The sequence below is a fragment of the Schistocerca piceifrons genome, chromosome 2 (genome assembly GCF_021461385.2).
Source record: "Schistocerca piceifrons isolate TAMUIC-IGC-003096 chromosome 2, iqSchPice1.1, whole genome shotgun sequence".
Lineage (NCBI taxonomy): Eukaryota > Metazoa > Arthropoda > Insecta > Orthoptera > Acrididae > Schistocerca > Schistocerca piceifrons.
Genome location: NC_060139.1, coordinates 560,888,942 through 560,907,659, shown reverse-complemented (window position 1 = coordinate 560,907,659; position 18,718 = coordinate 560,888,942). Strand labels below are relative to the sequence as shown.

General features: G+C 40.8%; 1 protein-coding gene across 1 annotated transcript in view; it reads right to left on the bottom strand.

The window, feature by feature from the left end:
• LOC124776581 (E3 SUMO-protein ligase RanBP2) overlaps positions 1-18,718 on the bottom strand; it is a 313,159-nt gene that overhangs the window by 218,766 nt on the left and 75,675 nt on the right. The window contains exons 5-6 of the mRNA XM_047251632.1: positions 1,792-1,940; positions 121-259 (exon numbers count right to left, since the gene is read on the bottom strand). Of these exons, the coding sequence (XP_047107588.1) occupies positions 121-259; positions 1,792-1,940 (288 nt within the window). The remainder of the gene's footprint in view (positions 1-120; positions 260-1,791; positions 1,941-18,718) is intronic.

The following is an 18,718-nucleotide window of genomic DNA, read 5'->3' as shown; positions in this document are numbered from 1 at the left end:
CTCCACTGCTATTCAGATGACACCTTCCATTTACCCCTGCCATTCACAGACAACAGATTTGAGTAATTTTAAAATTCTCACAAAAAATATTTTTTTTAGTTTTTATATTAAAAAGTATACCTTCTTTGCTCTTTTCAGAAGCAGAGTGGCAAGATGGAGGCAGAGTTGACCACGCATGTGCCTTAAGAATTCATGATAGTAGTCCCGTTCACTGGGTGGAGGGGACTGCTGTGATGCCTTTGTTAGCAACTGGTCAAAACTGAAAACAAACAATTCAAACAATGGAATATCACTCTTCACAGTTCTATGTTGTTATAACAACATAGGAAACTCCTGGACAGAATAATACACACACTCATACACACACTATGCCCATGGCAAAACTGGCTTTACTATTAATTACTGAGAGCAGTTCCCCGTATAGATGGAGACGGAGTGAACAGAGAGACGCATGAGGTAAGGAGAGGGTAGTGCGATCACGTGAGACGTATCTTTTGACAGATGACTCAGCTGCATATGATGAAAGAAGTTCGCAGGTTAAAAACGACAGGAGGGGGATGCGGGGGGGGGGGGGGGGGGGGGGGGGGGGTGGTGCAGGGAAGGAGGGAGGAAAAGGTGTAAATGAAGGGGAAAGACAGGGAGGTAAAAGAGAATGTGCGTGCGCACAGCCTCAGGTAGTGAAGCAGCTGTTGTCATTTGTGTTGTGCGCAGCACTTTCTGCAACTGGATGGTCAAGTTTTCTATTTGTCACAGTTTGGCAGTGGATATTTATGTGATTACAAAAATGGTTATGCTCTATCTTCTGAGCTCCTTTTGTCTTCTTGTACAGTCACTGAGTGATCCATTGAAAGACCTACCTCACACTATCCCACTACTACTCCTCACCTTGTGCATCCTTCCCTAACCCCATCCCACCTCATCCACCCAGGCAACTGCTCTGAGTATTCAGTATACATCATATGTAGTATTCTGGCACATTTAACATTTTAAAAATAAAATTTTCCATTGATTGAACATTATTAGCATTTTGTTTTATTTTGATTTCAATTAAAATATGTAATAATTTTTTTCTTTCAATTCTTCTCAGAGTCTATTTCAACTGCTGGTAAAACATGTGCCTTTAACACTGTAATACAATAGATGTAAGTAAACATCAGATTAATCTTTGGAAGTTTCTTTGAAACAACTTTTCATAAAAATAATAGTTTACTTAAAATAAGGGAAAGGCAGCTGCTCACCTAAAGCAGATTGTGGAGAATATAGCAGACACATTATCTTGAGTGCTAGCTCTTTTCCAGCAATAGTACACACATTCACAAACACAATCACTCACACGAACATGTCGCGGCCACAGAAGTGTACGTATGGAGTTGAGTGTGTGAATGTGTGAACTATTGCTCGAAAAAATGCTAGTGGTTGTAAGCTAGTGTGAATGGTGGTGTTAGTTATTAGTTACTATGCTCCTCACATCAATCCACTGTAGGTGATTGGTTGCCTTTTCTGTATTTTACACAAGTCTCCATTAAGGAATTTGCATTATTGTTATACATCAATTAACTTGGGATATAGCTCCTTTAAATTGAACTTTTACCAAATTTAGGGTGTTAGTGACCTGAATCACAACACCAAGCTCTATAAGAAACCAAGTACAGACATCAGGAAGTAAGCAAGATTCAGTATTTCAGAACTTTTGCTATTGTATGGTCTGTTAATATACACCATAAACAAGATTGTATTCTCATAGGTACAGCACACTCCTAACTGCAGGCTAATATTAAGAAATTTAATTACCTGAAGAGAACTTGCACACAATCTGCAACAGTTTTGTGGAGCATAGCATGGTTTTCACCTAAGCTTAAATATGCCTTTTTCTCTTGAACAGATGTATAATACAGGTAAAATTCCCATCCACAAATATCAGAGTATTTCTCTGCATATGCCTGTAAAACAAAAATGAAACTGCTGTTAACTGAAGTAATGCAAAATTAATAAAATAAAATAATATACTATAAAAATAAAAAATAAATTTTAGTATATACAGCTATGTCAGAAATTTTCAAGATAACTTTTACTTCACTCTGCTCCAAACTGCAAGCTGAAAAACAATATAAATGTAGCAAAAAAACTTACACATACTTACTTCTCATGAGGTGTGAACATCTTTGTTCCTTTGTTTACTGAAGCAGATTAGTCCTGTCTTAATTATGTATTTCACAAGTTCGACTCAAATGTAAGTGGTTGTGGGTGATTGATGGGTGGAGTGAGGATTGGCACTCAGCAACAGTGGAAAAAGTGTAAATCCAGTAAAACACACAATAGAGGGTGGAGGTCAAAACAGCATAGCGTGAGAAGTTGATGAGTGTGGCAAGCACCTGGGAAGAATGGAAAATGGACAAAGAAACCTGTTTACTGGATTACAACAGATAGGGAAAGATTGAGGAAATGCCATGATGAAAGATAAGTGAATAACAGAAAATGTACAGAATAAAACGTAGATGCATGGAACTCGAGACTGTGAAACACAGCAAAATCTCTAGAGAACCTTCACTGAGCACATGTTGTCATTTTCTTGACCATCCCTTGCTAACTCTGGACACACTGCATCTACAACATTACTCTGCAAATCACAATTACGTGCCTGTTAGAGGATTCATCCAACGACATTCAAGATATTTCTCTATCACTCCACTCCTGGATATCATGTGGGAAAAATGAACGTATAAATCTTCCCATGCTAGCCCCGATTTATTTTAATATGATGCTCATTCCTCACTATATAGGTGGGCGGCAACAACATATTTTTGCGCACTCCGAGGAGAAAGTTGGTGATTAAATTTAATGAGATAATCCTATTGCAACAAAATGCGCCTGTTTTAACGAGTGCCACCCCAATTTGTGAATCATGTCCATGACACCCTCTCCCATATATCGCAATTATACAAAATGAGCTGCACTTTTTTGAGCTTTTTCAACATCTTCCATTAATCCTATCTGATGCATATCCCACACTGTAAAACAATACTCCAGAAAAGGGTGAAAATGCGTAGTGTAAGTTGTCTCTTTAGTAGACCTGTTGGATTTTTTAAAGTGTTCTGCCAATAAAACACATTCCTTGGTTTGCTTTCCCCACAATGTTATCTACGAGATCATTCCAATTTATTTGTATTTCTAATTGATAAGTTTTAGTTGAATTTATAGCCTTTAGAATTGTGTGAATTATTGTGTAATAGAACTTTAGTGGATTCCTTGTAATACTCATGTGGACGAGTTCACACTTTTCATTATTTAGTGTCAACTGCCACTTTTCACACCACACAGATATCTTCCTAAATCATTTTGCAATTTGTTTTGATCATCCGATGACTTTATAAGATGATAAGTGTCAGCATGCTCCGCCATAAAAGCTAACAGGGCTGCTCAGATCATCTCCTTAACTGTTTATATATATACCAGGAACAGCAAAGTGCCTACAACACTTCCTTGGTGAACACCAGGCATTACTTCTGTTTTACTCTATGACTTTGTCAATTATTATGAACTGTTATCTTGCCAACAGGAAATCAGAAATCCAGTCACAGAACTGAGATGATAGTCCATAAGCACGCAATTTGACTAAGTAACTTGGAAGGAATGGCGTCAAAGGCTGTCTGGAAACCAAACTATGAAATCAACTTCACATCCCCCTTCAATATCACTAATTACTTCGTGAGAATAAAGAGCTAGATGTGTTTCACAAGAAAATATTTTCTAAATCTATGTTGGCTATTTGTCAATAAATCTGTTTCTTCAAGGTAATTCATAATGCTTGAACACAGTAAATGTTCCAAAATCATACTGTAAATAAACATTAGCACTATGGGCCTGTAATTCAGCACATTACTTATATTTCCATTCTTATGTATTGGTGTGACTGTGCAACTTTCCAGTTTTTGGGTATGGATCCTTCGACAAGAGAGCTATTGTATATGACTGCTAAGTGTGGAGCTACTATTATCAGCAGCTCTGAAAGGAACCTGACTGGTATACAATCTGAACCAGAGGTTTTGCTGATATTAAAGTAATTTAAGCTGCTCTGCTACACCAAGGATACCTACATAAGTTGCTCATGTTAGCAGTTGTTCTTGATTCGAAATCTGGAATATTTATTTTGTCTTCTCCTGTAGAGGAATTTCGGAAAACCGTGTTTAGTAATAATGCCTTAATGGCAACGTCATCAGTAACATTTTTACTGTGCAGTGAAGGTATTGTGTTTTGCCACTGGTGTACTTTATATACAATGAGCAACACTTCGTGTTTTCTGCCAGATTTTGGGAGAGAATTTCACTGTGGAAACTATTAAAAGCATGTCACACTGAAGTTTGCTTTCAAGCTTATGTTAAGATTTGCCAATCTGGGATGGGGAAGGTGGGGTTGTGTGCTTTTAAGTTTAGCATGCTCTTTTTGTTGCTTCTGCAATATTGTTCTGAACTGTTTTGTGCACCATGGGCAGGGGGAGAGGAGGGCCATCAGTATGCCCTCTCATTAATTTATTTGGTATAAATCTATCAATTCCCTTTGATACTATTTCTGCGAGTTCAAACCACATCCGGTCCACGATTACATCCCAAATTGGAAGAAGTGAAGATCGTCTCTTAGGAAAGTGCAAAGTGGGATGTTACAATATTTAGTCTAGCTACAACAACCTTGTGGTCACTAATCCCTCTATACGTCAGGATGTCATCTATCTGCTTAGGATTATTTATCACAAAGAGGTCCAGTATGTTTCTGCAGCCATTTACGCTCTGAGTGAGCTCCTGAACTAACTGTACAAAACAATTTTCTGAGAAAGCATTCAGTAAGATTATAGACGAAATTTTATGCCTACCATTGATTGTAAACACGTCTTTTCGGCACCATATCAAGTGTATACTGTAGTCCCCATCAACTATAATTGTACGAGTGTGGTCACCTACATATCCCCAAATCACTACTGGAGTCTATACCACTTAAGCTACCCTCCCAAAAATAGTGAAAATCTCTTTAGGTCCAAAGAGAGACAAATCATTAATACTGACATAAGCCACCATCTGCAGTTGGCTGCATCCTGTGCTGTTCACAACACCCAGAAGCACCAGTTACACGTCTGGAATGACTCCTTCCAGTGTGCACACTGAGTGCACACTTGATTCCTTGGCCTTCGTGGCAGTCATATCCCTAATGGTCCCCATTACATGCCTAACATTGTAACTCCCAAGTAATTCTGGAAAAAAGAAGAAGTGGATGTGATAGTGTAGGCATTTGTGATACTAAGTGCTCAGGTGATGTCAGCAGCTGGTACATTGTGGCACTACGATTTACATCTACTATTTTACATATTTGTGCTGGCCAGACTATAAAAACACAATACTGAGGCAAATGCAGAAATGAGGAAAATGTTAAAACCCCCAAACCAAAAACGCAAGCAAAAACACACGTAACTAGCATATATTATTAAAAATTGCAATTCTCTCCAATAGTTTGTATCAGATCTGTTGACATAAAGGAAATGAAATGTACACTACAATGTTTATACAACCATTTGTGGTAATGAATTTCATCAGTTCTTCAAAAATCACACCTGTGTAACAGCAGTAAAAACTCAGCAAAAAACTTGAATTGGTATCTGGGTACAATGAATTTGGGCTATTTTGCAACAAGCTACAACCACAAATTATACGTTCAAAACACGCGTTTGAGAGATTATCCTTTGTGCTCACCAAGAGAAAAGCAAAAATTGATGAACATGTTGAATTAAACCAAAATCATCAAAGCAGCTAAGTGGTTAAACCGTAAGCATAAATGCAGACATCCGCAGAACAACAAACTGTCACCAATGCTGTTTTTGTTTACGCTTTCCTTACGAGCTGCACTTCATATGCCCACCACCATTAAAGTGTTATTTTAGACTTAGTGAGAGAAAGAGTCATGAAAAAATGAGTTTACTTCCCCAATTGATGTTACAGGCTTATTAAAAGTTGGCTCAGTGAAATTCTGTACACTGCGTGACACGTAAATTTGAAGGACAGCTTGGGTGCTATAGTTCCGCTTTGTGCCCTCTATCACTGCTATCAGTCTTTACGATCTACAGTGTGTGGTATGAGTATGAACAAAGAATATACAAGAGTAGTGTATGTAGTTGTTGCAACTGTATCGTATCAGATTTGAACAAGAAGGTCTTTAAAATGTGCTATCACATAACCCTTGTTCTATTTCTGTGTGACATCTCTGTTCACAGCACATCATCTGCATGAAAATTATATTTCAAGCACTTCACAAAAAGCTTTCACCCATACCTGCGCACTCCCGTCATTGAAGGGCCACTCACCCTCCCCATGCACCCGGTAGGTGAGCTCATTTTACACATGTTAGTGTAGTGTGAAGTGAAACATGGACGGTAAATAGTTTGGACAAGAAGAGAATAGAAGCTTTTGAAATGTGGTGCTACAGAAGAATGCTGAAGATTAGGTGGGTAGATCACATAACTAATGATGAAGTATTGAATAGGATTGGGGAGAAGAGAAGTTTGTGGCACAACTTGACCAGAAGAAGGGATCGGTTGGTAGGACATGTTCTGAGGCATCAAGGGATCACCAATTTAGTATTGGAGGGCAGCGTAGAGGGTAAAAATCATAGGGGGAGACCAAGAGATGAATACACTAAGCAGATTCAGAAGGATGTAGGTTGCAGTAGGTACTGGGAGATGAAGAAGCTTGCACAGGATAGAGTAGCATGGAGAGCTGCATCAAACCAGTCTCAGGACTGAAGACCACAACAACACAACAACAACAGTTTAGTGTGGTGGCTGTGCAGGCTATTTAAGTTACTTAACAAGTCGCCAGTCAATAACAATTTACTGCATCTACATCCATGCTCTGCAACCTACCTGACGGTGTGTGGCGGAGGGTACCTTGAGTACCTCTATCGGTTCTCCCTTCTATTCCAGTCTCGTATTGTTCGTGGAAAGAAGGATTGTCGGTATGCCTCTGTGTGGGCTCTAACTTCTCTGATTTTATCCTCATGGTCTCTTCGCGAGATACACATAGGAGGGAGCAATATACTGCTGGACTCCTCGGTGAAGGTATGTTCTCGAAACTTTAACAAAAGCCCGTACCGAGCTACTGAGCGTATCTCCTGCAGAGTCTTCCACTGGAGTTTATCTATCATCTCTATAACGCTTTCGCTATTACTAACTGATCCTGTAACAAAGCGCGCTGCTCTCCGTTGGATCTTCTCTATCTCTTCTATCAACCCTATCTGATACGGATCCCACGCTGCTGAGCAGTATTCAAGCAGTGGGCAAACAAGTGTACTGTAACCCACTTCCTTTGTTTTCGGATTGCATTTCCTTAGGATTCTTCCAATGACTCTCAGTCTGGCATCTGCTTTACCGACGATCAACTTTATATGATCATTCTATTTTAAATCACTCCTAATGCGTACTCCAAGATAATTTATGGAATTAACTGAATACTGTAGATAAATGATATGGGATCTTTCTTTCTATGTGTTTGCAGCACCTTACACTTGTCTACATTGAGATTCAATTGCCATTCCCTGCACCATGCGTCATACCGCTGCAGATCCTCCTGCATTTCAGTATAACTTTCCATTGTTACAACCTCTCGATATACCACAGCATCATCCGCAAAAAGCCTCAGTGAACTTCCGATGTCATCCACAAGGTCATTTATGTACATTGTGAATAGCAATGGTCCTACGACACTCCCCTGCGGCACACCTTAAATCACTCTTACTTCGGAAGACTTCTCTCCATTGAGAATGACATGCTGCGTTCTGTTATCTAGGAACTCTTCAATCCAATCACACAATTGGTCTGCTAGTCCATATGCTCTTACTATGTTCATTAAATGACTGTGGGGAACTGTATGAAACACCTTGCGGAAGCCAAGAAACACGGCATCTAACTGGGAACCCGTGTCTATGGCCCTCTGAGTCTCGTGAACGAATAGCGCGAGCTGGGTTTCACATGATCGTCTTCTTCGAAAACCACGCTGATTCCCACAGAGTAGATTTCTAGTTTCCAGAAAAGTCATTATACCCTAACATAATACGTGTTCCAAAATTCTACAACTGATCGACATTAGAGATATAGGTCTATAGTTCTGCACATCTGTTCGACATCCCTTCTTGAAAACGGGGATGACCTGTGCCCTTTTCCAATCCTTTGGAACACTACACTCTACTAGAGACCTACGGTACACCGCTGCAAGAAGGGGGGAAAAGTTCCTTCGCGTACTCTATGTAAAATCAAACTGGTATCCCATCAGATCCAGCGGCCTTTCCTCTTTTGAGCGATTTTAATTGTTTCTCTATCTCTCTGTCGCCTATTTCGATATCTACCATTTTGTCATCTGTGCGACAATCTAGAGAAGGAACTACAGTGCAGTCTTCCTCTGTGAAACAGCTTTGGAAAAAGACATTTAGTATTTCGGCCTTTAGTCTGTCATCCTCTGTTTCAGTACCATTTTGGTCACGGAGTGTCTGGACATTTTGTTTTGATCCACATACCGCTTTGAGGTAAGACCAACATTTCTTAGGATTTTCTGCCAAGTCAGTACATATAACTTTACTTTCGAATTCATTGAACGCCTCTCGCATGGCCCTCCTCACATTACATTTAGCTTCCCGTAATTTTTTTTTGTCTGCAAGGCGTTGGCTATATTTATGTTTGCTGTGAAGTTCCCTTTGCTTCCACAGCAGTTTTCTAACTCGGTTGTTGTACCACAGTAGCTCTTTTCCATCTCTTACGATCTTGCTTGGCACATACTCATCTAACGCATATTGTACCATGGTTTTCAACTTTGTCCACTGATCCTCAACACTATCTGTACTTAAAACAAAACTTTTGTGTTGAGCCATCAGGTATCCTGAAATCTGAGTTTTGTTACTTTTGCTAAACAAAAAAAAATCTTCTTACCTTTTTTAATATTTCTATTTACAGCTGAAATCATCGATACAGTAACCGCTTTATGATCACTGATTCCCTGTTCTGCGTTAACTGTTCCAAATAGTTTGGGTCTGTCTATCACCAGAAGGTCTAATATGTCATCACCATGAGTCGGTTATCTGTTTAACTGCTCAATGTAGTTTTCAGATAAAGCACTTTAAAAAATTTCACTGGATTCTTTGTCCCTGCCACCCATTATGAACGTTTTAGTCTCCCAGTCTATATCCGCCAAATTAAAATCTCCACCCAGAACTATAACATGGTGGGGAAATCTACTCGAAATATTTTTCCAAATTATCCTTCAGGTGCTCAGCCACAACAGCTGCTGAGCCAGGGGGCCTACAGACATCCAATTACCATGTCTGAGCCTGCTTTAACAGTGACCTTCACCCAAATTATTTCACATTTCGGATCTCCGTCAATTTCCTTCGATACTATTGCACGTCTTATCGCTATAAACACGCCTCCCCCTTCACTGTCCAGCCTGTCTCTGTGGTATACATTCCAATCTGAGTTTAGAATTTCATCGGTGTTTACATCTGGTTTCAGCCAACTTTCTGTCCCCAGTACTATGTGGGCATTGTGACCGTTTATTAATGAATGCAGTTATGGGACCTTTCTATAGACCCTCCTGCAGTTTATTATTAGCACATTAATATTGTTATTCCCTGTTGCATTCTGCCTACCCCTACCTTGCCGCGTCTCAGGAGGCGTCTTGTCGGGCCTAGGGAGGGAATTCCCTAACCTAAAAAACCCACATGTGCACTCCACACGTACTCCGCTACCCTTGTAGCCGCTTCCTGCGTGTAGTGCACGCCTGACCTATTCAGGGGGACCCTACATTTCTCCACCCAATAGTGGAGGTTGAGAAATGGGCGATGTTTCCTCAATTATGACCGAGCATGTTCTTCGAGACTCAGTGCTTGAACTTAAAAAGGTTGTCGATAGATATTGTGGCTAAATACAGAACATCGAAAATACATGCAAAGAGATTAGGCTGAGTTATAAGTGGCACAAGAAAAAATGGTGGTTGGGCACCTTCGTCACATGCTGGCTCGGTCTGGAACACATTGCTTCGACTGTCTTGTTTTTCCATTAGCACTTCAACCAAGTGGTAGTTGTATCATAATTGCGTGATGAAGATAAATGTTGCAAGATTTGTTGACAACACCGATCGCGTATTAGGTCAGTATTTCTTCTCTCATGTTTCCCCTCTCCATAGCAGCCTAAAATATTCCCTTAACTCCACCGTCACCTGTCGTGCAAACGATCTGCCTTTTGTGCCACTTTTAACTCATTTGAATAAGAACTTAAAATCGAGGTAAACCTTACTTGGTAGAAATGTAAAATCGGGGAAGTTTTAGCATTGATCTTATGGACTTTTCACAGGGGCTACGAATTTATGGCGTAGAATCACGAAAAATGTAAAATTGAAGTTCCACTGTACGTCTACATTCTGCAAAACACCATGAAATGCATGGTAGAGAGTGTGTCCCATAATAACAGTTATTAGGATTTCTTCCTGTTCCATTCATGTGTGGATCAGGGCAAAAATTGCTGACTGCCTCTGCTCATGCAGGGATTATTTTAATCTTATCCTCATGATCCCTACACGAGTGAAATGTAGGAAGTTGTGTACTCTTAGAGTCATCATTTAAAGTGATTTGTACGCTATCTCCTTTGCAGACTGATTATGTTTCCCCAGTATTATACCACAAACCAAAGACTACCACCTGCTGTACCCACGACTGCAACTATGTGATCATTCGTACCCTTATGAATTGTTATACCCAGGTATTTGTACAAGTTACTGTGTTTTTGTTTTGTGAAGTGCACAATTTTATATTTCTCAACATTTAAAGCAAGTTGCCAATCCCTGCAACACTGACTACTTGTACAGCTACTTTCAGACAGTACTTCATTACAGATAATTGCATCCTCTACAAAAAGTTTGATTTTACTATTAATATTGTCTTTTAATATCATTAATACACAACATGAACAGCAATGGTCCCAACACACTTCTATGGGCCACTTCTGAAGTTACTTCTACATCCAAGATAACATGCTGCATGCTCCCCAACACAAGGTACTCAATAGTCACAAATTTCACTTGATATCCTATACGATCATACTTTTGGTAGTAAGTACAGGTGTGGTACCGAGCCAAATGCTTTCCCGAAATCAAGAAAAACAGGACCTACCTGACTGCCTTGATCCAAAGTTTTCAGTATGTAATGTGAGAGAAGTGCAATTTGGGTTCACATGTAGGATGCTGCCTGGCACTGAGGTCATTCTTTTTCAATATACCTAATTTTGTTTGAACTCAGAGTATGTTCTAAGATTCTACAACAAATCTATGTCGAGGATATTGGAATGCAGTTTTGTAGATCACTTCTTGTCATAGACTGGTGTGATCTGTGCCTTTTTCCAAGAACTGGGCACGGTTTTTTTGTTTGAGGGATCTACGATAGTTGTTGTTGTTGTGGTCTTCAGTCCTGAGACTCGTTTGATGCAGCTCTCCATGCTACTCTATCCTGTGCAAGCTTTTTCATCTCCCAGTACCTACTGCAACCTACATCCTTCTGAATCTGCTTAGTGTATTCATCTCTTGGTCTCCCTCTACGATTTTTACCCTCCACGCTGCCCTCCAATACTAAATTGGTGATCCCTTGATGCCTCAGAACATGTCCTACCAACCGATCCCTTCTTCTGGTCAAGTTGTGCCACAAACTTCTCTCCTCCCCAATCCTATTCAATACCTCCTCATTAGTTATGTGATCTACCCATCTAATCTTCAGCATTCTTCTGTAGCACCACATTTCGAAAGCTTCTATTCTCTTCTGGTCCAAACTATTTATCGTCCATGTTTCACTTCCATACATGGCTACACTCCATACGAATACTTTCGGAAATAACTTCCTGACACTTAAATCAATACTGGATGTTAACAAATTTCTCATCTTCAGAAACGCTTTCCTTGCCATTGCCAGCCTACATTTTATATCCTCTCTACTTCGACCATCATCAGTTATTTTGCTCCCCAAATAGCAAACTCCTTTACTACTTTAAGTGCCTCATTTCCTAATCTAATTCCCTCAGCATCACCCGACTTAATTAGACTACATTCCATTATCCTTGTTTTGCTTTTGTTGATGTTCATCTTATATCCTCCTTTCAAGACACTGTCCATTCCATTCAACTGCTCTTCCAAGTCCTTGGCTGTCTCTGACATAATTACAATGTCATCGGCGAACCTCAAAGTTTTTATTTCTTCTCCATGAATTTTAATATCTACTCCGAATTTTTCTTTTGTTTCCTTTACTGCTTGCTCAATATACAGATTGAATAACATCGGGGAGAGGCTACAACCCTGTCTCACTCCCTTCCCAACCACTGCTTCCCTTTCATGTCCCTCGACTCATATAACTGCCATCTGGTTTCTGTACAAATTGTAAATAGCCTTTCGCTCCCTGTATTTTACCCCTGCCACCTTTAGAATTTGAAAGAGAGTATTCCAGTCAACATTGTCAAAAGCTTTCTCTAAGTCTACAAATGCTAGAAACGTAGGTTTGCCTTTCCTTAATCTTTCTTCTAAGATAAGTCGTAAGGTCAGTATTGCCTCACGTGTTCCAGTGTTTCTACGGAATCCAAACTGATCTTCCCCGAGGTTGGCTTCTACTAGTTTTTCCATTCGTCTGTAAAGAATTCGTGTTAGTATTTTGCAGCTGTGACTTATTAAGCTGATAGTTCGGTAATTTTCACATCTGTCAACACCTGCTTTCTTTGGGATTGGAATTATTATATTCTTCTTGAAGTCTGAGGGTATTTCGCCTGTTTCATACATCTTGCTCACCAGATGGTAGAGTTTTGTCATGACTGGCTCTCCCACGGCCGTCAGTAGTTCCAATGCAATATTGTCTACTCCGGGGGCCTTGTTTCGACTCAGGTCTTTCAGTGCTCTGTCAAACTCTTCACGCAGTATCTTATCTCCCATTTCATGTTCATCTACATCCTCTTCCATTTCCATGATATTGTCCTCAAGTACATCGCCCTTGTATAGACCCTCTATATACTCCTTCCACCTTTCTGCTTTCCCTTCTTTGCTTAGAACTGGGTTTCCATCTGAGCTCTTGATATTCATACAAGTCCTCTTATCTCCAAAGGTCTCTTTAATTTTCCTGTAGGCGGTATCTATCTTACCCCTAGTGAGATAGGCCTCTACATCCTTACATTTGTCCTCTAGCCATCCCTGCTTAGCCATTTTGCACTTCCTGTCGATCTCATTTTTGAGACGTTTGTATTCCTTTTTGCCTGTTTCACTTACTGCATTTTTATATTGTCTCCTTTCATCAATTAAATTCAATATTTCTTCTGTTACCCAAGGATTTCTATTAGCCCTCGTCTTTTTACCTACTTGATCCTCTGCTGCCTTCACTACTTCATCCCTCAAAGCTACCCATTCTTCTTCTACTGTATTTATTTCCCCCATTCCTGTCAATTGCTCCCTTATGCTCTCCCTGAATCTCTGTACAACCTCTGGTTCTTTTAGTTTATCCAGGTCCCATCTCCTTAAATTCCCACCTTTTTGCAGTTTCTTCAGTTTTAATCTACAGGTCATAACCAATAGATTGTGGTCAGAGTCCACATCTGCCCCTGGAAATGTCTTACAATTTAAAACCTGGTTCCTAAATCTCTGTCTTACCATTATATAATCTATCTGATACCTTTTAGTATCTCCAGGGTTCTTCCATGTATACAACCTTCTTTCATGATTCTTAAACCAAGTGTTAGTTATGATTATGTTGTGCTCTGTGCAAAATTCTACCAGGCGGCTTCCTCTTTCATTTCTGTCCCCCAATCCATATTCACCTACTATGTTTCCCTCTCTCCCTTTTCCTACACTCGAATTCCAGTCACCCATGACTATTAAATTTTCGTCTCCCTTCACAATCTGAATAATTTCTTTTATTTCATCATACATTTCTTCAATTTATTCGTCATCTGCAGAGCTAGTTGGCATATAAACTTGTACTACTGTAGTAGGCGTGGGCTTCGTATCTATCTTGGCCACAATAATGCGTTCACTATGCTGTTTGTAGTAGCTTACCCGCATTCCTATTTTCCTATTCATTATTAAACCTACTCCTGCATTACCCCTATTTGATTTTGTGTTTATAACCCTGTAGTCACCTGACCAGAAGTCTTGTTCCTCCTGCCACCGAACTTCACTAATTCCCACTATATCTAACTTCAACCTATCCATTTCCCTTTTTAAGTTTTCTAACCTACCTGCCCGATTAAGGGATCTGACATTCCACGCTCCGATCCGTTGAACGCCAGTTTTCTTTCTCCTGATAACGACATCCTCTTGAGTAGTCCCCGCCCGGAGATCCGAATGGGGGACTATTTTACCTCCGGAATATTTTACCCAAGAGGACGCCATCATCATGTAATCATACAGTAAAGGATAGAATGTAGTTAAAAGAGGGCTAACTCGGCCACAAATTTGGTATAGATTTGTTGGTGGAGGAAATATGTTCTTGAAGCAGCTATATATTTTATCTCCAAAGGCTCAACTACGGACAGCATTTGCCAACTCCTGCTTCCCACAAATGCTAAGATTCTTGAGCACAGAATTTTTGATATAGAACAAGTGACATCTGACAAATCAATGTATCCTAAACCATAAAGCAATTTAGAGAGCAAAACTTAGTTTTAAGTTATTTTTCTGTGATGTATTTGATGATAATATAACTGGACAGATAAAACATATTCACCAAGTGGCAGCAGGAGAAAACACACGTGTAAAGATCAAAGAAATTGCAAGCTTTCTGAGCCAGTAACTCTTTCTGATTGGAGGGTTGAAGGGAAAGGAAGAGGGATGAAGGAGGAGGACTAGCGATTTTTAGGAAATGGGAAGAGTTTGGAAAAGTCACCCAGTACCTTGAGTCATTGGAGACTTACCAGATGGAATGAGAATCAAATGAAGGCGCCACTCGCCATGGAAACCAACCTAACAGACCATAATCCACCACCTTAGAACTGATCCCAACATTATAATCCTAACAGCCAACAAACTCTCCACCTCTGTGTCTAACAATACAGATCACAGGGTGGAGAGCCTCCATCAGCTATCGAAGTCATCCATCTATAAACCATGCCACAGCGACCCCATTCCAAAAAACCAGCAAGATTTCCAGTGCCTCCACAGAATCCTTGGGTCCATCCCAGAACCTTTCCCCTGAGTGCACCTCTCCCCTCATCCCTGCACTCCTATCGTCTACATGCTTCCTCATGTCCATAAACCCAATTCACTATGACCAACTATAGCCTCTCCCATAATTGCCTCTCCTTTGAAGGCAACATCTACAAACAAATTCATTGTACAGCAATGGGCACTCACATGGCCCCATGTTACACTGATCTATTCATGCACCCTCTACAAGAATCCTCCCTTACCACCCACAATCCCAAACCACTGACCTGTTTCACATTCATTGTTGACATCTTCATGACCTGGGCTGACGGTGAGTGCACCCTATCCACATTCCTCCAGAACCTCCACACTATCTCCCTATTTGCTGCACCTGATCCTCCTCAACCCACCAAGCCACCTTCCTTGATGTGGAGCTCCACTGCAAGTATGGATACACCAGTACCTCCATTCATATTATACCTACCGACCACAAGCAGTACCTCCACTTCAACAGCTACTGCCATCTTATACCATGAAGTCCCACACAGCCCAGCCACATGTGGTCATTGCATATGCAGTGACAAGCAGTCCTCTGCCGAATAGAACCAGGGTCTCACTGACGCCTTTACAGACCAAAATTATCAACCCAACCTTAGACAGAAACAGATCTCCCATTTGTCTCTGCAGTCACCTACCACCTCCCCCCCCCCCCCCCCCTCTCTCTCTCTCTCTCTCTCTCTCTCTCTCTCTCTCTCTCTCTCTCTCTCTCTCTCTCTCTCTCTCGCGCGCGCGCTCCCTACCTCCCCTCCCTCCCTCACTCCATGAAGCATATTCTAGCTGCTATCCTTCCCACCCCTCTCACAGTATTCCACCACCTCGCCAATCTATACAATACTGTCATTCTTCCTTTCTCTATCCCTGCCTCCAACCCCTTGCCTCGTGGCTCAGGCTCATATCCTCATATCCTTGAAATAAAGGAAGATGCAAGACCTATCCCATACACTGTCCCAACACCATCTACTTCAGTCCTCCTCACAGGCATCTCTCTTCCCACCAAAGGCAAAGCTGCTTGTGGAAGCAGTCCTGTAATCAACAAATCAAGCTGCAAACCCTGTGCTGCTTTCTGCGTGGGCACGGCGATTAAGAAGCTGTACATTTGCATGAATGGTCACCGATACATTGTGGACAAGAGGCAGCTGGATATCCAGTGGCTGAACATGCCGTGCAACACAAAGCGCTTCACTCCAACAACTGATTCACAGCCTGCACCATTAGGATCCCACCTACAAACACCAGCTTTTCTGAAATGCAAAGGAGGGAATCCTCCCTGCAATATATCCCACATTCCCGTAAGCCCCCTTGGTCTCGGCGTTTGCTAGTACTGGTCCTCCACTTACTTATCCCATTCTCTGCTTCCACTCCAGCACAACACAGACTTCCATTCCACCAATGCACCCAGTAGTCATTTTCCCCTTCAATATATTTTTCTTCCTGCCGCCCCCCCTTTCCCCCAAACTGCGTCTCAAGCCCTATCTCATCTCCACCCCCACACTGCCTCTTCACCAACCCACCAGCTCGCTGCTCCCACCACGTGCAGCTACAATTCAGTCTGACTGCAGCGGCCAGAGACAGTGGTCATGTGTGTGCGAGTTACGCTTATGTGAACTTGTGTGCTTTTTACTTCGGAAGGCCTTTTGGCAAAAAGCATATAATTAGTTTTTTTTTTTTTTAATTGTGCCTGTCTGTGATTCTACGTTTCTTCTACATTTACTTAACAAACTGTGACTGGCACTATTTAATACTGTATTTGGAAGTAATACTAACAGAGGTTTACAACTGACATACCACCACCACCACCACCACCACCACCACCACCACCACCACCAACTATTACAGTAGCAAGATAACAGTGCCATATATCGAGTATGTGTAAAAACTATCACTTACTATCTTGTCACTACACAATTCAGAATTTGAAGTTATGAACACCGAAAGAACAGATATTTTATTATGTTTTGAGTAGATTCATAAGTGGATTAAATGGGGTATTGTAAACAATGAAAAGTTCTGTTCGTAATCTAATTCTGCAGTTGTATTCAAAACAAGTGTTATTAAGTATTGCACTGTAATTATTCTGCTTCATTCTCAAGTCAGATCGAAATCTGGGGAAGTGTTCCATGTTCAGGACAGATTCCATCCATAACTTGATGGCAATATGAATTTCAACAATATTGTTTAATTTGTTGGTCATTTTAATGGAAACCAAATTTCTAAGATACCTTAAAACACAACTTACAGTAATGTTTGAATTATTTACTACGTAGTTTACAACATATGAGGTATGTTCAAAAAATTCCAGAACTTTGTACACAATATTTTTCTGTGCTTACCTTTTACTTATTGTGCATGGTCTCCTTTGAAATACTCTCCTCCACAATTGATACACTGCTTCCAATGCAGTTTCCACTGCCGGAAGGAGTCTTGGTACGTCTCTTGCTGGATCGCGCTAAGTGTCATCTGCGTATTTGATCTTGTCTATCGTTGCAAATTTTCATCCTTTCAATGGTTTTCAACTTCGGAAATAAAAGTCTGCAGGGTCCAGATCTGGAGGATGAGGCAGCACAGTGATTTGGTTTCCTGTGCAATAGTCACGCACCAATGGGATAAATGTGCAGGTGAATTATCGCATTATCGTGATGCAAGAGCCATGAATTGTCTCACATTTCAGGCCATTTCCTGCTCACATTTTCTCCCAGGCATCATGACAAGTGCCGATAATATCATCAATTAACAGTTTGTTTCTGTGGTACAAATTCATCATGAACTTATCCTTCAGAGCCAAAGAAAACTATCAGCATGGCTTTCACATTTGACCTGACCTAATGAGCTTTTTGGCCATGGAGAACTTTTCCTGACCCACTGTGAAGACTGAACCTTGGTCTCAGCATCTTCATCACTGACCCACGTCTCATCACCAGTTACGATTCTCTTAAGGAACATCTAATTCTCATTTGGGCGATCCAAAAGCTCTTCACAGATTGCGAGAGGAAGGTCTTTCTGGTGTTAACTCATTAGCCGTGGGGCGAACTTTGCATCCACACGATGCATTTCAAGATGCTGTGTCAGGATTTCATGACATGATCGAACTGAAAGGTTACGTTCTTTTGCAATCTCTGACAGTCAGTTTTCAGTTGACATTACTGACAGAGCATCATCAGTAGAGACTGAAGGGTGTCCTGAATGAGGGTCACCTCTACTTCCGTCCTGCCATTTTTAAACCGTGTTAACCATTTGTAACATGGAGTATAGCTTAAGCACTCATCACTGTTGACTTCCTGCACCATCTGGTCTCTCTTTGTATTGGTTTTCTTGAGTTGCACGCAAAATTTAATGCTGACACATTCCTCCTCTAACTGTGCCATCTTAAAATTCCCAAACTGTGCAACACAATGTTCTCCTTAATGCAGCACTGAATAATGCCTAACAGACTTACAGCAATGAAACTTCCAACAGTTACACATTAAACACAGACG